Genomic DNA, 20,969 nt, shown 5'->3' on the forward strand with positions numbered 1-20,969 from the left:
AACAGAGCACCTGGGGGGGAACGGGGCACCTGGGGGGGAACGGAGCACCTGGGGGGGAACGGGGCACCTGGGGGAGAACGGGGCACCTGGGGGAGAACGGGGCACCTGGGGGGGAACGGGGCACCTGGGGGAGAACAGAGCACCTGGGGGAGAACAGAGCACCTGGGGGAGAACAGAGCACCTGGGGGGGAACAGAGCACCTGGGGGAGAACGGGGCACCTGGGGGGGAACAGAGCACCTGGGGGAGAACGGGGCACCTGGGGGGGAACAGAGCACCTGGGGGAGAACGGGGCACCTGGGGGAGAGCGGGGCACCTGGGGGGGAACGGGGCACCTGGGGGAGAACGGGGCACCTGGGGGGGAACGGGGCACCTGGGGGGGAACGGGGCACCTGGGGGGGAACGGGGCACCTGGGGGGGAACAGAGCACCTGGGGGGGAACAGAGCACCTGGTGGAGAACAGAGCACCTGGGGGGGAACGGGGCACCTGGGGGAGAACGGGGCACCTGGAGGGGAACGGGGCACCTGGAGGGGAACGGGGCACCTGGTGGAGAACAGAGCACCTGGGGGGGAACGGGGCACCTGGGGGAGAACGGGGCACCTGGGGGGGAACGGGGCACCTGGGGGGGAACAGAGCACCTGGGGGGGAACAGAGCACCTGGTGGAGAACAGAGCACCTGGGGGGGAACGGGGCACCTGGGGGAGAACGGGGCACCTGGAGGGGAACGGGGCACCTGGAGGGGAACGGGGCACCTGGGGGGGAACGGGGCACCTGGGGGAGAACAGAGCACCTGGTGGAGAACAGAGCACCTGGGGGGGAACGGGGCACCTGGGGGGGAACAGAGCACCTGGTGGAGAACAGAGCACCTGGGGGGGAACGGGGCACCTGGGGGGGAACAGAGCACCTGGGGGGGAACGGGGCACCTGGGGGGGAACGGGGCACCTGGGGGGGAACGGGGCACCTGGGGGGGAACAGAGCACCTGGGGGAGAACAGAGCACCTGGGGGGGAACGGGGCACCTGGGGGGGAACGGGGCACCTGGGGGAGAACAGCGCACCTGGAGGGGAACAGCACACCTGGTGGCGGGGGTGGCACCACCAGGCCTCGCGTCGGGAACCACCGGGGGCCACGGCCCTCTGGTACATCAGTGGGACAGAGGCAGTGTGGCACCCCCGGAGGAACAGCAGCTCCACCACTGAACACCCGAGGAGCTCTCAGGGACCTTCCAGCAGCTCCTGGGCGTGAAGGTGAGAAAGGCAGTAGGAGTGATGGGTAACTGAAGTTGAATGCAGGCTGCTGGGGTCTAGAGGGTGACAAAAGGGTGATGTGCACAGATCCCCCAAGGATGAAATGGCACCGATGGCTTTCACAGCCTGCTCAGCCCCAGCTGTGTGTCCCAGCCCCAGGACAGCGAGGCCCCTTCCACAGGCAGGGGAAGGGCAGCAGGGGACAAGATGTGGTATTTTGAAAAACTGCTCGGACAACAGATGCAGGATTTTGAATACATTCTTGAACTTTTATTCTCTCGGTAGGTAAGCAGTGGATTAAAAAAATCAGTAGCAAAACCAGACCAAAACAAAGTCTCCTGTCTTCAGAACCAAACACGCACGTTTGCATGTCAGAGGTGGGTGCTGAACTGTAATTCACATCCTGACAGTGGATATGCAAACCACCACGGAGGAATTTGGCAGTGGGAGCAAACTGCTGCATGTGTCACCATGGCAAATGTGCAACAAACACGTTCAGGTGTTGGCAAGGCTGAGCAAACACTGGGCCATGGAGAACAAATGCAGGGGTAACAGATTCTGAAACAGCGTAAGCAGAAGAGAAAAATGGGACAGCTTAATGGAGGCTGTTTGGCACTTCCCAGCAGAGGCTGCTTCAGCCACGTGCAGTATTAATCCTTCTGTACCTGGATTAGATTTTGTAGGCTCTTTTTCCTTATGTATGTCCTGCTTTTGCTTCCACTGAAGCTTAAAAATTCCACAGGTGAATTCTGGAGTGTTAGGGACACTTCATAAATTAGGCAAAACAGAAGCTGCTCTTTTCTAAGATTTGAAGCCAAAGTGCCAGCAAGGAGCAATTGCCAATTATAGAAACCCAACTGCAACTGGCTTTAGCCAAAGAAAGGAAACTACAATTTCAAACGCAGTTCTGTGCTGTCACAGACCCCCACTTCCCCAAAACCATGCTATAATCAGTACTGTGGATCAGATCCCTTACTATAAAAACCAGAAAATCCCATAGAACAGAAATCAAGGATTTCTTAAGTGACAAAACTACATTCTCAGAGGTGATTCCCTGTATGTGCAACATCTGCTCTTGTCAAGGTATGCATCTTTTCTGGGTTCAAAATGTGCAAATTCCATAAATTATGTTTTTTCCAGTCAGATTCCCTTACTAGTGCTGAAACGAATTCACAGTATAAACTGTCAAGACTCTTCATGCTGTGAATGAATATATTTATATATATATATAAAAGGTAAAGTGCAATTTGTTGTTTTGCAGAGCCACAGACGGGCCCTGTACTGCAGCGTGTGGTCGCAGCAGGTTTTGGGATGGGAAGAAGCCCATCCTCATTGACAATGTCATCATTTCATGGCAGATGGTTCTGCTCTCCAACGGGCTGCCTGCAATTTGCTGTGCAGTGCAGTCTGAGCAAAAGGTTCTCCCTTCAGCCCCCCGGCGTCCCACCCTTGAGGGTTTCCCCCCCTGGGCAGCGGCAGCAGAGCTGTGGGTTCACCTGCACAGGGAGCAGAGGGGCAGGCCCAGCCTGGCTCAGCAGCTGCCCTGCAGTGTGGGCCCTGGCAGGCCCTGAGCTCAGCGTGGCCCGGCCCCGCTCTGCTGCAGCAGCTCCTGCTCGTCGTCCTCGGAGCCCGAGGGGCCCTGGCGCACCTCCTCGTACCACTTGTTGGTCAGGGTCTTCATCTGGATGCGCCCATCGTGCAGGTCCTGGCAAAGCAGAGCACAGCACTGGCCCCTGCTGCTGCACCAGCCTGTGCCAGGGCAGCTCACACCCCTCAGGAAAGCATCTGCCCTGCCCCGTGAGCACGCTCTGCTTCCCAGCAGAGAACACTGCTCAGGGGCTCAGTCAGGAATTACTGCTACACACGACAGCTCTGGTGATGGGTGTGTTTACCTGTGCTCTCTACACAGTCCTGACAGTTCTGGTGATGGGTGTGTTTACCTGTGCTCTCTACACAGTCCTGACAGCTCTGGTGATGGGTGTGTTTACCTGTGCTCTCTACACAGTCCTGACAGTTCTGGTGATGGGTGTGTTTACCTGTGCTCTCCAGACAGTCCTGCTCTGTGTGTTTCAACAATCCCAATGCTGTCTGCAGGGCCTGGCTTTGTCTCTCCCCCTCGTGCTCCCAGGGACACTGGGATGCTTGTGGCCTGCCACGGTGATTCACATGCTTGTTTTTCCAGCCTTTGGCTGCAATCTGGATGGCAGCCTGTGCTTTTGGCTACCAGCTACGAATCAGATGCTTACTTTGGTTTCTTGATTCCTTTCTGGTTTTGCAATAAATGACTTTAGTTTTTGTAGGAAAGTGCTGAAATGGTACTTTTGAAAAGTACAAAACAAGAGGAAAAACAGTACTTTTGAGCAGGCTAGGAAGATGGAATGTGCACTAACACAAAATTATCAACTCCACAGCCAAAATGCTTCCATGGGAAATTGGAAAAACAGTGAATTCTGTGACTAAGTAGCCTCAGATTTCTGAAGCATGGGAGTGAAAAAGGCACAGTATTTACACCTTGGGGCCACTCAGTGTTAAGTTACTGTCAGGTGATGTTCTGCATGTACAGCCTCAGAGCCCTGTCTCTGAAAGTGAACAGTCTGGAAAGCACACGGTGCAGTGCCCATGTCCAAGACAGAAACTGCACTCTGCAGCCACAGCACAGCTCCAGAAGGCACAGGACCACTGACAGTAGGAGGCAGGAACTGTGTGTGACAGCACTTTAAAAACTCTGCCCGAGTGGCAGCAGCAGCAGCCAGTGACTCCTGATGCCCTTCATGGCTCCCTGCACGATGAAGGGCGAGTTCAGCAAACCCACACACCCGGTTTAACTGGGGGAGCTCTGAGATGCTCATTTAACCCACCTTACAGAGCAGCTGCTCATTACAGCTGCTCTCTCTATGCATGAGCAATACACAGATGTCCCTCTGTCCCCACACAAGTCATGTGCACCATGAGCCCTGTGTGGTACTGAGGACAACCAACTCGACCAGTTTCTTTCTTCAAGAAAATAAGAAGACTTACTTCTTGTGTGAGTCTTCTGGTGAAGAAAGGATTCAAGTACTCCACATCGAGCCGCATAAACCCTTTGAGGTTCTGGCGTTTTATGTACTGGGCTTCGTATTCCTCCTCTGTGAGCTCTGACAAATGCTCAGATTCTATAGTGTTTCCCTAGGAAAATCACAAAGATCAGAACAACCCAAGAGAAGTGGCAGTCATCCCACTTCCCTGCTCTGTGGTCTCCCTTGCCACAACCAGTTGTGGCTTTTGGCTTTGTCAGATCTCTTGCTTTGCCAGAAATTGCTTTAAAATAAAGTCCAGTCAGAGGGGGCTATTGTTATGACCTTCTCATGGCCTTTGAGTTTTCCAAAATAATTTCCATCTGCCTTTTATGATTCATTTTCATCTCACCCTGTACCAACTACTTTCTCTCTGGGTATGACTCAATACTCTATTATCTGCTTTATGCTTTTCCAGGGATTACTTTAATTTATATAGATCAGCCTGTAATTGGATTGAATTAAGAGATTATTTCTCCACCCCTTGTCCAAACACATATTTTGTATAAACACTAACCAGACTCTGGCTTTGGGATATTTTAAAATTATATTGCTTGGCTTTGTCCTATTACCTTGGCTTTTTCTACTGCCTTCACCTTACTTTTTAATAAAAAATCATGTGCTAGTCCTGAAAAATGTCTGAACTGAAAAAAAACCCCACCAAACCCCAGTGGTGCTCTGAATGAACCCCCAAACCAACCATCTTCTCTGTCTTGCTAAGGTTGACGTCCTTCTTGCTCCTCTTGCGCGGTTTGGAGTCCTCGATGTCCACGAGCCTGATGAGGGGCATGGTCCCCCCTCCCAGCAGCAGGATGGTGAACAGCACGATGATGATGGTCGTGGTGCCGATCAGCTGCCGCTTCTCCATGGGCTCCAGGCCCAGGTGGAGGCTGAGGGCATAGGGAATGGCACCACGTAATCCTGGGGGAGAGAACGGGGCAGCGAGGGAGAGTCAGCCACACCTGAGCACCCAGCAGCAACCCTGCACCCTCAAAGGGCCTTTGCAGCCCTGTGCCATGCCCATTATCTGCCCCTTGGCTGCCCCCTAAACAAGTCTGTGCATTTCAGACACTGCTGCTCAAACTGGGAAGCTGCTGGGCTAGAGAGACAAGCAGCCTCCATGCAGAAAAGCTCTCGTGGGGCTCACCAGAGCAACTCCAGCACAAAGGGGAAAGAAAGAGAACATTTCCTTGCACTTGGGTTTCAGAACAGCGCAAATGTTCAGCTGAGTTTTGCTCAACCAATGAGAAACCCGTTCATCCTCAAGTGGGCCACACAATGAAAAAGAAAAACTATTTTTTCTGGTTCTCAGTATTCTGAGCTTTAACTTACCACTGAACCACATGATAAACATCATTTTGGGAGTGATTTTATGATCACGGAAAAAGTTGAGTAGGTAGGAAAGTGGAAAAATATTCACCGCTCTACCAAAGAGAACCAGCACCTGAAAAACAGAAATAAAAGCAAAAGACCATTTGATGTGTTACATCCACGAGGCCCCAGTTGCAGCTGCTTTTACAGGGCAAGGTGAATATGCTGGTTTTGCTCACAGGCAAGTGTGCTGCTCCATGAACAGAGAGAAACGCCTCAGCACAGGGCATTGTGGAATTTTGCTCCTGAAACATTGTGTCTGCTTAACTGAAACTAAATCAGACCTGTCACTGATGGAGACCAAGTTGCTTTACTTACAATAAATAAATGGAGCCCAGGAGACATTCCAGGGAGACCAAGAAGTACTTTGGGTAAAAGTGCTCCTCAGTTCAGCTCCTGTAATCATTCCCTTGGTGCAGCAGCCAAGAGGCAATAAGGTATTTCTATTGTCTCCCTGTGGCCCAGTTGCTCAGAAAGGCCAGGAGCCAAACAAATAGCACGTCAGCCTGTTTCTCAACACATCCCTGGGTATGGCTGTAAAACATACCCCACACTGAGGCAACACTTTTGAGAGCAGAAAAGGAAAAAAAGGGGACTATTGATTTAATGTCAAACAATTAACAAACACAGAGAAAACTTTAACTCAGAAAAAGGCAAGGTTTTCTCAGAGCATTGTTTTTAAGCTCCACTACAAACAGACCTTGATAAGGTAAATATCCTAGACTTAGTCAGCAGGATCCTTGAAGGGCTGTGCTGTTTTCTTTTGTGAATCACCCCAAAATTACACAATTTGCATTACGCCTGAGAGAGCAATGCCACAGAAGGAAGTGTCACACCTTAGATATATATTAGCCAGGGAAGCTGTGTGCAATGCAGGCAGAGCAGCTCCCTGTGCTGATATCCCTGTCTGGGGAAGCTGCAGATAACAATCCTCTCCTTGAACTGAAAGGCCAGTGCACACTGCAGTACACAGCTGGAAATGGACCCACACTGCCCTCCCTGCATCCTGCAAAAGGCAACACACTGCTCATGCTGACATTAAACCATTATAATGGCAGCAGGTGGAGGCAAGCCCCATGTGAAATGTAATCCACAGTCACTGCACTAAATGCTGAAATGGGTTTAAAGACAAAAGGAGTCAGAATTTTTTATAAAAACCGAAAAATCATAACAATTATTCTAAAGTCTTTTAACTGTAAGGTGTTTCCCCCTCCCAATACCAAAAATGCATCTAAAAAGATATGGAAGGAAGTAAATACCTACTATGCACCAGATGACAAAGGACATTTCAAACTTGTGAGGAAAACTAAAAATTGACAGGCCAAGAAATGCAAAAACACACGTTTCTGAAAAAGAGAAATCACATTTAAATAAACAATTCTAGAAAACCTTTTGCACTCCTGTTATTAATTACTACATAAAATGGGATTTCCTGACCAAACCCTGGAGAGCTGCTGGTGCTCACGAAGGAGTGGTTAAGTGCAGCAAAGCCACTCCCTGCCACACTGCATCCTCCTGCAAACAATACAGAATTCACTCATGGCAGCCCCCAGAAATCAGGGACATTTTTGTAATGCTGGAACATGTAATTTCTTCAAAGGTTTGGTTTGCAAAAGGAACTGGAAAGGTTCTAGGACTGAGCTGCTTGTACCACTACTCCCAAAAACCTCCATATGTGAAGCTACTGGTTTTGCAAGTAGCTTTTTATATAAAAATGTTTATATTAAAAAATACCACTCAGAGATCTCTGTGTGACCATCAATCTTATGGCAAATCTTAGCAGGAGCCTGCAGGATGGGAGAGAGATTTACTGCATGTTTTATCCAGTGTGGCAGGAAAGGTGACTTTTGAGTGCCTTGCAGCCTCCACACCCGGGAATTCTTCTCTTAAAGACAAGCACCACGGACACACAAATGCCTGGATGCAAATTCACCCCTCTGCTGCTCCCAGCAGAGTCACTGCTCCATGCAAGTGACATTTTAAACTTCAGTACTGGATTTAAAGCAGGCTGCACCTACCACACATGAAAGCAACAGTTCTGAGTGTCTGCTGCATCAGGATCTGTGTCACTGGGGACAGGTTGTGGTGTGTGTAGTGAGACATCACGATGCCAGAGAACAGGATTGCCATGATACCTGTGGGCAAGAACGTGGCAGTCAACAGAACACTGCAAGGATTCACTGCTGAGACCCTCCAGAGTCATCTCCTCACAAGGCAAAACCTGCTTCTACAGCAAGACAAGTATTCTAACATATCAGTGTGCTCAGAACTCATTTTACTACTCACCTGAGAGTGAGATCCCTTCTGCAAGTCCATAAGGAAGGTAAGCAAAGATAATCATCATGCCAAATTCTAGGGAAGGTGTCTTCCTTAAATCAATGTGCTTTAGTACGTACACAAGGAAATGTTATGGAAAAAGTACATTAAAAAATAAATCAAAGAAATATTTTGATGTGTTCATTCCGTTACAAAACAGTGATTATGCTTAATGTACTTCTCTACTGAATAGCCAATAAAATCTACATATTGGCCTTCAACTCAAGTATGCAAAGATTAGTAATTTCTTATGAGAGGAATGTTTCTTAGAGAAGCTACTGCTGGTAGAAGTCTGTCAGAAGACAGAGCTAGAGACAAAAAAAGATCTCTTATTGATGTGCCTCTACAGTACTGATAAAAACAGGTAAATGAAATACTTTTGAGGCACAGGTAACTGTAAAGGGCAAACAAGCTGCTTTTCTCTTGCACTTAGTATAATTTATATATGAGTCAAAGAAGTGTTGAACATCTGTCTCCCTCTTTTGTTGTGATGTATGGGGCAATTTCAAAGTTTGCTGAATGAGGCTGATGAACCAAAAGGGGAAATAAGTCTGTATTTAATCAAACATTCTCTTCCTGTTGTTTACCAACAAAGTGTTTGGCAGTGTCCCAGCTGACACAAGTACAGCTGTACAGCCCAGAGCTCACAGTGAAGTCAGAGCTAGCATTAAACAAGCCCAAAGAGTCACAAAGGTGTCTGGGCTACAGCAAACAGCTTTCCTGATCTCAGCAGAGCAGCTCCTGCCTTGTTTAGCAACCAATTCATGGAAGAGGCAAAACAGAACCCAGGGTAAATCCAACCAGAACAGTGTCTGCATTCAGCTGCCTGCACATGATCCATAGGGACAAATGAGCTGGGCTGACTCAAAGGCCCCAGGGAAAAGCAGCTTTTTTTTCCCTTTTAATTAACTGTTTTATGTATGTAAAAAAGAAGCCATATGCTTGTTAAAATGGATTGGTATTGAAATGGAATTAATATATTTTGAATTTACAAAACAATTACCATATCTTATAACACTCCAATGCACATAAGCTATTATACAACATTTCAGACCTTAATTATGTTCATAAAAATTTGATTCCACTTTTAATACACTTCCTTGTACACTAACATAAAACCAAAATAATGTCTAATAAGAAATATCCTCTATGAAATGCTGGAGAAGATGGGAAGAAAAATACTACTAGAATGTTGCAGCTCACCAATGTATACATATACATCACCAAAATTAAAAAAGGATATTAATGCAGAAATAAGACCAGTAAGTGTGCCAAGTGCTGCAGAGCCAAAGAACATCTTGAGAAAGTATCCCAGTGCCTGTAGGAAGGTTTGCCATCCACTTACATCTGACATATTTTCCCTTGTCAAACCTTCTGCTGTGCTAGATACAATTAAAAGAAATAAAAAGGAATGGTTATACATTCTAAGCCTAGATCCAAAAATATCAAACATCTTTTGAGCATAACAACAAAAAAGACTCCCATTTCTTTGTTGCTACCACTCTTAAAAGGCTTTTACTGTGATATATATAACAGGAGGAATGTCAAAAGACGTTAAATCAAGCCTCAGTGTAATCCCCAAAGGGAAACCTAATTCTGCTAAAAATCCAGCACTGCTCCTCTGAAGGATCCCAGAATGGCGTAAATAGGCTAAGCTGATGGCCAGTGTCTGAAAACAAGGTTCAAACTTTGAGAAGGAAAAGAAAACACAATTTACAGTGGTGAAAACTCATGTGATCCTCTGAGAAGAATAAATGAACAGGAAGAACTCATCAAATATTTAGGTGTGGATGAGAGACAAGAAGGTCACTGAAGGAAAACAAAGCAGCTCTTAACAGGAAAGGGGAGAAACCTCTTTGAATTTCAGGAATATCGTTCATGAAAATTCTGTGCAAAGAACACACAGATTCTAGCTCGTGTTTCTTTTGGCTGCTTTTAGCCTTCAGTATCTTCCCTGAAAGCACCACAACTGTAATCAAAGCAATTAATGCATTAGAAAATTACTCTGACTTCACTACCTGCTCGGCACAGCTGTTCCTTCCATACATTCACAGTCACATCTATTGGCTTCAGCAATAAGATGAAGATCTATCTATCCATTCTTTACTCTTTCAGCCCCAAAGCATTATCATAGGCAAAAGATAAGGATCCTGGATGTTCCTCTTCCTGCAGCCCCAACATAAACACAACCCCACTGGACATGCTGGATTCTCCCCAGTGGCACTCTGGGCACAAGCCAAGGGCAGACACAGCAGCTCTGGGAGGGTGAATATTGCTGTGCCTGACAGGTGACATGGGGGGCTCCTGCTGCCAGCACCCTCCGACGGAGAGAGAGGTCATGAATGGAATCAGAAAGAATCAATTCTCCACGGACTGAGACAAGGCACTGAGGCAGGGCAATGAGGCATTTACTGTCCCCTGCCCCTGCAGGTCATGGTGTGGATTGCTTCTGACACAGAAGCAGCACACAAGACTCAGCCTCACACCTGAAACACACAGTGTGCTCCAAAGGAAGATGGAAGAACAACTGTATAGAAAAACCTAACAGAAAATGATGTAGTTTCTGTTTGCATAATCACTGAGGGTCCAATGCACTTACTTGGTCAGGACAATTGAGACTGCATCGTTGAGAATACTTTCTCCAAAAACCAACATGTTAAGCACAGGATCCACATTAAGGGCATTGAAAATGGCAATAGTAGCCACGGGGTCAACTGCAGATATTAAAGAGCCGAATGCAAAACTGGGAGAACACAAAAGAGGAAACGAGATGAAAGAAAAACATCTACCTAGTAACTTACAACAGTAACAAAGCCCATTTGTGCTACAGTTTCTACACAGTGATAAACAAGTACTTTCTTTCCAGTCACAAGAACTTGGCCGCTTGCCAAGTTCTTGAAAAATTTACATTATTGATGCTGAAAAGTTTATTCTGTCTTTTAAGAGAGGAAGTGGACAAGGAAGTTATACCCTTATCACAAATATTAATAATACCAACTAATCAAGGTTTACAAATCTTACAGCTTGGTTAAAACACCCAGTATATCTCTAAAGAAATCACTGAGCACAGAACAGAATAGACTAGAATGAAAAAGAATGGAATACAATACAACACTGTTTGGAAATTTGGGTGTTATAGGGTATAGAAGTGTTCCATCTATTTCTTAGTTTCATATACAGTGTTGAATCTCAGCAGTCTGAACACTGACCAAAAGAGATGGCCAACTGTAGTGCATTTCCCACCTGCAGCTATCCTGAAGAAAGCTTTATTTCATATACTAGACCACTTCCCCAGGAGCTTACCTGTCTGTCATGTTGAGTTTATAAATTACATCAGCCTGAAAGAATAGGTAGAACATAATCACAATTAACTGTGGTGTTCTTCTGTTCTTAAAAACCAAATATTCATCAAATCCCAAGTTCATTATTAAGAAAAATTCACAGTAGTGATGCTGTCCAGTTTAACACTGCCCTCCAACAGTAATCTACTGCCACAATTCTGGTCACCCAAGATCAGGGAACTAGAGCAGAGTCAGCTGAGCAGAGTAACCAAGACATTCAGAGCAAGAGAAATCTGAGTGGCAAAGAGGAAAATATAGAATGCTTGGCCTTCCAGAATGAAGTCTGAGAGAAAAGATAAATATCTGTGTCTACATGTAACCAATGGGAAACACGAATTCACAGAAGCAAAAAAATATAAAAATATTGTAGAGTATAAGATGGCTCTAGAGAACACAGGCTTTGGAACAGCCTTCCAACACCAAGTCTGGGAAGTTAGAAAAAGTAAAAGTCAAGTCTTAATTGCTTTTCCCATGACACATGCTGTGTCACAGAGTGGCTCAGGTTGGGAGGGACCCCTGAGGTCACCACCCCACCCCTCCTGCTGCCCAGGGCCCTTGGGACACGTCACCAGGACCGTGTCCAGAGAGCTCTTGAGTACTCCCAGGAGGGAGGCTCCAGGGCCTCTCCAGCAATATCCATGGAAGGGAGCATAACACTGCCTTTGTGAGAGCAGAGAACTGCACCTTGTGACCCAGGAACTCACTTTCACTCTGTTTGTCTGCTCTTGAAAAAGGGACTTTCAAACAACAAGCCAGATAAACTTAAGTGCTTCAAAGCAGTAATTCTTACCCGGCCCAGGAAATAGATTCCTCCACCTACAATGAAAGCTGAGATTGCAGTGCCAAACACTGAGAACAGAATGATGGAACCAATGTTCTGAAAAAAATTACCCTGGAACACAGCAATAAAATAAGTAAATTAGTACAAATGGCCTGAGGGAAGACTCATGTTTGGGTTTCCATTTAATTAGATTCTAACTCACAACTGGGTTTCTGATTAGAAAGGCTCAGTTTGGTTCCAGGTACCCCAGGATACACATCCACACCATCTGCCTAGAGAGACTGCTGCTCTCCTGAGGACAACAGCAATTCCTCTGATTCCCAGGACTGATTCCCAGTCTGGCTCCATAACAAGAACCCAATCCTCAGGCAAACAGCTGGATATTCACCAGCACTTAGACATATTCCCCACCTGGCAAAAGTGCAAGTTAATCCCTCTGCTGGAGACAGGGCACGTGAAAAAGGCTTGTACACTTCCCAGTTGCTAGCCCACTGTTTGTGATTTTGTATGAAAAGGTCTGCAGTGCTGATAGCAGCTCCTGGTGCCACCATGGCCACTCCTCCCTGTCCTGCAGCACAGCTGGAGCAGAAGGGCTGCACTAGGGAGCACCAAAGCCCCTCAGCCAGGACAAGAGCTGTGAGAAATGCCCATGGAAACACGGGCCCCAGGCAAGGGTCACAACCTCACACACATTTTCCTCTTCTTTAGCTGTGGAGTGACCCCACTTTCCCAGTTCTGATCTCACACCTTCCCACTACTCCTCCTTCACAGCAGCCCTTGTACAGCTCTGTGAGGTAAGAAAGCTCTCCAGCCAAGGAAAACCTCGTCTGTGCTGTAGCTGACACCTTGCCAGCACTCAGGTATCAGCTACACCCCCTGCACTCTGGGTTGAAGAGGTTTAAATTTTGCACTCTCAATTCCCTAATGATTAATATAATGGAATTTAATGCAATTATCCTAAGCTTCACGGAGATAACTAAAAGCAGAATCTGTTCCAAACAAAACCTCAACATCCAAAATGAGTGTCTGGCAGGGACTGACCTTGTGCAGTGAATACCCAGATTCAAATATAATAGGTGGAAGCAAAAGCAGAAAAAACATATTTGGACGAAACATTTCTTCTTCCTGAAAAAAAAATCATTATAATTTCAGGGATATCATCATTATTGAAATAACATCAAATCTTCCAAAAGAAAAACTATAAAGCTATTAAAAAATAATGACGGGAAATGAAAAATCTTTCTCCCTTCTTATGATGAAGTCAAAGACTGAAGAACAGTAGACTATTCCAGGGCTGCTACTTCTATTGTTCTTTCTCAACCCAGTGATACAAAACTAGGAGTTATTTATTTTAAATTACTGTCTCCAAAAAAGCCGCATAGAAAACAGGTTATTTATGGTAAAGGAAAAATCTTCCTGGTTCCACGAGAAGTATTCCCACTTTATCTGAGAGTCTGGAAATCTGTAAGGACTGCCAAGGAACCGTGACCCCTTGGCCACTGTTTGAACAGAACAGCTTCACTGGGACCAAGCAGTTTCACTGGAAAACTCATCACCTGACAAGAAAATCACATCATCAGCCCAGGGCCCTGCAGGTGACCAGCTCAGGTGACACACCACCTGAGGGGCCTGAGGCTGGGATCTTCTCAGCAAATGTGATCTCTGCCTGACTTGAATGGCTCTGTTCTGATGGCTCCTTTTTGCCATCACAGTGATATAAATGGAACCCACATGAGGTAAGATGCTATTTTTTTGTGTCCTCAGTCTTTGTCACTTATCTCATCCCCTGGCTAACACTGCTCATGCTGCACCCCCAGCCTGGCACCCTGGTTTTCTGCTGGCAGAGTAGGCACAGAAGGCAAATGAAGCCCAGCTGAGGGGCCAGTCTCTTTACCCACCTGTTTCCTGCTCCTGGTCACGTAGGAACTGTCACCTCCACAAACACCCATTAACTTGTTTAAACCCAGGGTAAACAGCTGATGGACTGTTCTGTTCTAACACCAGCTTTCAAAACAGAGGTACTCATCTCTTTAAAGTCTCATGCCTGCTTGCACCAGTAATAATCATCTTAAAGGATTTGGGGGGCTTAGAAAACAAAACTCATCCTTTGGACTGCAAGGCTGCAGCGTGCACGCAGAGCCTGTGAGTCAACACGGCCTGCTCCTGTCAGCACAGCCACTGCACCTGAACAAACCCACGGGGCTGAGCCACTGCACTCCACAAAAGCCCCTGAAACCAGAGCTGACAAGGAACTGAGAACAATGGAAAGGAAGGACTGTGTTTGTACTGCATGGAAGCAGAGGAAAATGAAACATGAGGACTCTATCAGCTGTGCTAGCCAAGAACTACCACAAGCACAAGGTCTTGGTGGTGAACCTGAATGAACAAGTATTACAAAGCCTTTTTCGTAAGACTTAGGGATTTTTCTACAATTAAAAATTAATTGTTACAACTATACCTTCCAGTTGGCCAGCTTTTGAGCCTCTATGATTTTTATAAAAGCTCCCATAAGGATACCTAGGAGAGAATAAGAAAACATTCTGAAATAGCAACAAAATGTGTCACTGTTTATCAGCTCTGCAAGTTTTAGAAGTGAAAACAAGGCAAAACATAGCGCAGCAAGTTAGTTTCATTCCTAAACCATGAAAACACTGAGTGGTTTTGGGTTTAATCCCCAAATACCCAGTTTCCAATATGTTACATAACTGCAGAGCTTCCCTGCACAACAGATTGTCTCCTGGGATATCCCAGCTCCAAACAGAACTACTGAGAGTGTGATGCTCACTGGTTCAGAAAGATAACAGGCTTAACTACTCAAAAACACATCTAAGCTGCACTCAAACGAAATTTCACCTTTCTTGCTGAAGAATCAGGAAGTTATGAGTTAGGCATCTGTGCTTCATGTCACTTCAATATTATTTGCAGTTAAAGCAGCTTAAATGAAATCAGTCTTCTCCACAGAAGTGAATTTTGTTTGAATGAAATCACAGCACTTTCTGGCAATGAAGAAGGCAACAAACTCTGACCAGGGTGGAGATCCTGTCAGAACTATTTTCCAAATGAATTACGCACTGTTTAAGTCATGTAGAAATAATGTGAATACAGAAGATAGAATTTTATCAAGGCTGCTGCAAACTCAGTGGTTAAAGGTTACACCACTCTTTCCTCCCACATATATCTTCAAACACAAAACTGTAACAAGATTTCTTCTGGAAGACATGAAGATAACCCATGAACTGCCATTAATTGTTTTCAAGTAGTTATAGGGAATTTGTCTTCAGCCAGATTTCAGATCTGTGCTTCTGCATAGTTGTGTTTTATAATTTGCAGAATGGAGACTTCACAGTCAAACACTGGGACAGAAGCCAAATACTCCAAATGAAAGGTACAGAGTGTCTGAGAAGCCTGAAGTATGCCTTCCTGTAACTCATTTTAAGTGTCCTTTTCTGTAACTCATGAGACCTCCTCTCATGCTGTAGCTAACAAAAGAGTCTCACAAACAGAATCACATGGATTACTGCTGATGGATGTGTCACACACACAAAGCCATGAGGCCTAAGCCTTCCTTTATACAAAAATCTGGGAAGGCATCAGTCCCAGAGGGTAGAAATAATTGTTCCATCAAATGGTTTCTATGGAAAGGAAAACATAAATGAAAGAACATCAAAGGTCTGCTGCCCCTTGAAGGACAGAATGCAGACACAGCCACTCACATGCCACATACATTTACAAACTACTCTTTCTTTATTACTAAATTAATGAATGCAGGTCTAGATCAGCTGTTTCTACTAAATCAGACAGGTCAGTTTTGTCAAGGGGCTCATTAGAAGAGTAAGTCTGTAACAGTTAATCTATACTTCCTTTTTTTTGAAAATTTTATAGGCATTTTCTTATTGCAACTAACCTTTTGTTTTCCTGAGAACATGTTAAAACTCAGTAACAAATCAAAGAGAAAAAACACTTTTGGAAACTATTTTTACCAACAAAATTCCAGCAACTTATAAGGATGAGGATCAAAACCCAGCCTCAGAGAATGCACTCCCACCCTGTCCATCAGGAGAGACACACCCTCTAGAAAACATAAACCAGAAACTTCCGAGCAGCTTAGACAATGGGAGGAAAACACTTGTGAAAATCATACCTCTCTTCTCTGCTGCCACTTTTATTAGCCTTCAATAACTTCCTGAGAGGATTTACTTAATTTACAAGTCTAAACAGGACACACCTCACTTCTGGCACTGCTGGCAGAACTGGATACTTGAAGCTCAAGCTGTGCTCTTGCAGCTGTGCAGAGCATTACCAGGACTGAGCTGGCAGCTGCAGGGATCACACAGGTGCTGCACTGTCACAGGGCTCAGAGTACTGCAAACATCACTGAGCCTACAAACTAACTCCATAAGGCTGGAATGACACAGGACATCAGTTACCCGGGCTGCTCCTGGCTCTAACACCCTGCTGACTCACAGCAATTGCAGCTGCTGCTCTCCCATCCCTCACTGGGGACAGACTGCTGAGGTCCACCCCAAAGCCCAGCTGAGCACTGCCTGCACAGCCTCTGAGCAGAACACAAGAGATGCAGCACTGCTCCTCCTGACCCACCCTGAGAGCAGCAGCACAGCTTTCCTGTTCCTTGAACGGGATTTTGTTGGGGCTCACAGGAGCACAGCACACACCAATAGTAAATCCAACAGCTAAAACCCTTCTCCTGCAGCTGAGATGCCAGTAACAAGGAACAGAAAGAGGAGAATGTCTGTGCCTCTGCTGCTCTGCACAGCTCAGCAGGGACACAAGCTGGCCCAACACTTCTGCTCTGCGCTGCCCAGGATACACAGAATGATTGCAAAACAATCCAAAACTATGCCAGCAAGAGTAATCACTATACTGCTGCATTTTATATTGGGGATTATGTTTAAATTTAGATTAGCTGTTTAACAGCCATGGTAAGTAACCTGATCTGAAACAAATTAACACCCTGTACTTGGGGTTTTGTGTAGAAAGGAGGAGGATACTGAAGGGACAGTGATGTCCTTTTGGCACCTTTCAGGACACTGAGAGATACACCCACAAGACATCTCACCTGTCCACAGCAATAATGCAAGGAGGGAGGGAAAGAGTGGTGTGTCAGCAGTGAGCCAAGCACTGGGTGGTTCCTGTGAGGATGACAACGTGAGCCAGGACGAGCTGCAGCAGCTCTGATCCGCGTCAGCTCAGAACCATAAAGGCACAAAACTCTGATGGATGATGCTGCTACAAAGATCAGGGGTGTGTGCAGCACCAGCACCGGATCCTCACCCACCTGTTTGTTTTTCTGTTGAACAGAAATACTGAAACTCACTTAGGGCTTTGCAAGTAAATGCTGCTTGAAGCTCCAAAATCTGCCATGTGAGAAACATGATGTGGTCTCCAGCACACACAGTTATCTACAAATCCAGGGAGTCACCCTGCTGGAAAACATGCTTCTCTTTCTGCCAAGTAACAGCTCTAAGCTTTTCTCAATCTAGCACCCAAGACGCAAGGAGATCCCTGCTTTCCAGGAATCATAACTTGCTGACAAGCACCAAGAAGCTCGCTTGCTCCAGCTGAGAAACTGTGTAAAAATACAGTTAAGAAATAGGAGAGAAGGTACCAGCCTAGCACAAAATCAAAAACCCTACCTGCTCAACCAATAATACAGTCCTTTGAGCTGCCTCGGGATTATAACTAAGCACCTGTCTTCTTCTTGTATTTTTAGAACAACTGTCAGTGAAAGTATCATCAGAAAGAGAAGCAAAAATATCACAGAATCTTGCAGACAAGTCACAGCTGAAAAACTGGTGCTGGAAACACTCAGACCAGGTTCTTTAAAATCAGACTGAAGTAGACAAAATAAGGAATGTATTGTGCCTGATTTGCTCCTCAATTACAAATTTATAAATCAGGAGAAACAGCATTACAAATAAATTAAATTACCCTGGCATAAAACTATAGGCTCAGAAATACTCCAAATTTATTCCAAATTAAGTACACATTTGATCTCCACGAAGGGTGACACTCTTGTAACGCTAGCCATAGGAAGAGCTCCTGTATGGTACTTCTGGGACAGCTCAGGATCTGGCAGTCCAGGTGAGTTTTTGGGACAGTTGCAGCTACATTAAAATCCCAAATTCAGACATAAATCTGCTAACATCAATATAAACACATGTACCACCTCAAAGGCTGGAGCCTCACGAGCAGGGAGTGCTGCACATCTTGTCCTCCCTGAGGATGCAAACCAAAGTGCTCAGGCAGTGACATCCCCACAGGTGTCATTTTGCTGGGCCAGTCTCTGCGTGTGTGCTCACTTCTGTATTTCTTCAATCAATTTAGCTCTGTGAATTACTTGTTTTCTTCACTGCATCCAGTCTGCCGTGTCTCCAGTGATGGCTGACACACACCACAGCATTATCTCCAGTGCACACTACTGACAGGCCCTGGATGAGCACAAATCCAGCATTAAAATGTCATGGCTACTCACCTAAGGAAACAACAGCCACGCTCTCTGGTAAGAAATGAAGCCGGTATTCTATCAGTAAATGCACCAATATGATGCAAATAGCTGTGAAGGGGAAAGAATGGAGATTCAGGACTGTTGGAAAATAGTAAAATATACCTTAAAGTAGTATTTTTAAAATACACAAGCAAACTTCTCCTAATGATTCAGTAGACTTCACTTTGGCAAAAAACCAAGAAGCATCAGTGTAAGCAGTGGCTTCCATCACCATAAATGTCACAAATCCCTGTGCCTCTGCAAAATCCCACTTCTCAGACAGAACCAGGGGAGAAATAAAGCACTCTGGCCAATGTCCTCATACACAGACTACACTTAGCAGAGATTAACAGCCTTTCAGTTCATCATTCACCTATGACAAGAAGACTAAAAAAAATCGTCATGCCACTGGACTGCTCCTCTTGCTGTGCCTGGACGCCAGTCTGAACGGGAAGGATGGGCTTGGGAGGCGTGGGTGCCACCAGCTTGGTCGTGGCAGCCAGCAGAGTGTGGAGCGTGGCATTGATGACTTCATGGGTGGCATTTGCAGACCTGGCAGGACAACATAATAGTATGTGATGATACTGGACAATATAATATGATATGATATAATGATACTGGATAACATAATATGAGTATACTGGATAATATAATATAATATAATATAATATAATATAATATAATATAATATAATATAATATGATACAATATAAGTATACTGGATAATATAATATAATGACAGTGGATGGGAGCAGCAGGACAAAGCCCACCAGAGATGAGCACACACCACCCCACCCCAGAGCAGGCTGAACTCCCGGCCCCGGTGACCAGCTCCTTGCGGCGCTGTTCCCAAAGCAGTGTGATCGGACACGCTGGAAGCTCCTGTGCACGGAGCCGGCAATTGCTGCACAGGCTGACACCGAGGGCACGGGAACAGCCCCGGTGTGCACGGGACCAGCCCCGCTGCCGGTCCCGGCGCCGCCGGCACCACGGCCCATGCCCGCCGTCTCCATCCCCGAGCCCTGGGCACCGCGCGGGGCCCTCGGGCCGCCCGCACCGCACCGCGAGCCGCTGCTGACGGACAGGCACCCCCGGCACGGCACGGCGCGGCACACGGCCGTGGCCCGCAGCCCCGGGCCGCCCCGCCGCCCCGCACTCACTCCGCCATGTTGCCGGGCTCGCGCTCCCACGGCGCCGCCGCTTCCGGCGCTCGGGCGGGCACGTCCGGCCGCGCGCGGCGGCGGCGGAACGGCGGCGGGCGCGCGCCACCGGCGCCTCGCGTGACAGCGGGCCGGCGGCGCCGGGGGCGCCCCCTGCCGGCGGGGGCAGCGGCTGCCATCGCCCCTTGTCCTCAGAGCCACCATCGTGTCCTGTCCTCAGAGCCACCATCGTGTCCTGTCCCTCAGAGCTGCCGTGTCCTGTCCTCAGAGCCACCATCGCCCCTTGTCCTCAGAGCCACCATCGTGTTCTGTCCCTCAGAGCCGCCATCGCCCCTTGTACTCAGAGCTTCCATCGTGTCCTGTCCTCAGAGCCGCCATCGTGTTCTGTCCTCAGAGCCACCATCGCCCCTTGTCCTCAGAGCCACCATCGTGTCCTGTCCCTCAGAGCCGCCATCGCCCCTTGTACTCAGAGCTTCCATCGTGTCCTGTCCTCAGAGCCACCATCGTGTCCTGTCCTCAGAGCCGCCATCGTGTCCTGTCCTCAGAGCCGCCATCGCCCCTTGTCCTCAGAGCCACCATCGTGTCCTGTCCTCAGAGCCGCCATCGTGTCCTGTCCCTCAGAGCCGCCATCGTGTTCTGTCCTCAGAGCCACCATCGCCCCTTGTCCTCAGAGCCACCATCACTCCCTGTCCCTCAGAGCCACCATCGTGTCCTGTCCCTCAGAGCCACCATCGTGTCCTGTCCCTCAGAGCCACCATCGCCCCCTGTCTTCAGGGCCACCACTGTGTTCTGTCCCTCAGAACTGCCCTCGTTCCTTGTCCCTACAGCCACCATCTTGTCCTATCCCTTAGAGCTGCCATCACTCCCTGTCCTCAGAGCCACCATCACCCCTTTTCTTCACAGCCGCCATCGTGTCCTGTCCCTCAGAGCCAGCACTGCTCCCCGTCCCCATCCCCACAGCTGCCATCGTGTCCTGTCCCTCAGAGCCAGCACTGCTCCCCGTCCCCAGAGCCACGGCTGCGCTCAGGGTGGCCCAGGCTGGCTCCCAGGCTGCTGTGGCACCAGGGTGACATGCCTGCCAAGTGTGCTGCAGCGCCGTGCCAGGCCTGCTCTGCTGTGCCCGGGCAGAAGCGGATCCTCCTGTTCCAATCTGACACGTTCACCTGCAGCTCCCGGAACCCTTCCTGCTGGCTGAGC

At 47.4% G+C, this 20,969-nt stretch overlaps 1 protein-coding gene across 2 annotated transcripts; it reads right to left on the reverse strand.

Moving 5' to 3' along the window:
* Positions 1 to 1,488: 1,488 nt before the first annotated feature.
* Positions 1,489 to 19,885, reverse strand: SLC9A8 (solute carrier family 9 member A8). Of its 2 annotated transcripts, XM_064391300.1 has the most exons (16): positions 19,773 to 19,885; positions 18,986 to 19,164; positions 18,601 to 18,681; positions 14,566 to 14,624; positions 13,149 to 13,232; positions 12,117 to 12,218; positions 11,289 to 11,323; positions 10,585 to 10,728; positions 9,229 to 9,367; positions 7,956 to 8,061; positions 7,688 to 7,804; positions 6,933 to 7,015; positions 5,631 to 5,742; positions 4,999 to 5,219; positions 4,264 to 4,410; positions 1,489 to 2,950 (listed from the first exon to the last, which is right to left on the reverse strand). In XM_064391300.1, the coding sequence occupies exons 1-16, from the start codon at positions 19,778 to 19,780 to the stop codon at positions 2,819 to 2,821; spliced, it is 1,749 nt and encodes a 582-aa protein (XP_064247370.1). In that variant the 5' UTR covers positions 19,781 to 19,885; the 3' UTR covers positions 1,489 to 2,818. The 2 variants fall into 2 exon arrangements, with proteins under 2 accessions (XP_064247370.1, XP_064247371.1); XM_064391301.1 differs by lacking the exons at positions 18,601 to 18,681; positions 18,986 to 19,164; positions 19,773 to 19,885 and adding an exon at positions 16,249 to 16,339.
* Between the last annotated feature and the right edge of the window lie 1,084 nt (positions 19,886 to 20,969).

Source organism: Passer domesticus, chromosome 16, assembly GCF_036417665.1.
Source record: "Passer domesticus isolate bPasDom1 chromosome 16, bPasDom1.hap1, whole genome shotgun sequence".
In the NCBI taxonomy this organism is placed as follows: Eukaryota; Metazoa; Chordata; class Aves; order Passeriformes; family Passeridae; genus Passer; species Passer domesticus.

What these genes read in the sequence shown, in the direction of transcription:
- SLC9A8 (XM_064391300.1), bottom strand. An exon ending in AAAAGCTGGCCAACTGGAAG is followed by an intron (nt 13,233 to 14,565) that starts GTATAGTTGTAA and finishes TTTTTTTTTCAG; the next exon opens with GAAGAAGAAATGTTTCGTCC. An exon ending in AACTGTTGCTTTCATGTGTG is followed by an intron (nt 7,016 to 7,687) that starts GTAGGTGCAGCC and finishes TCTCTTTTTCAG; the next exon opens with AAACGTGTGTTTTTGCATTT.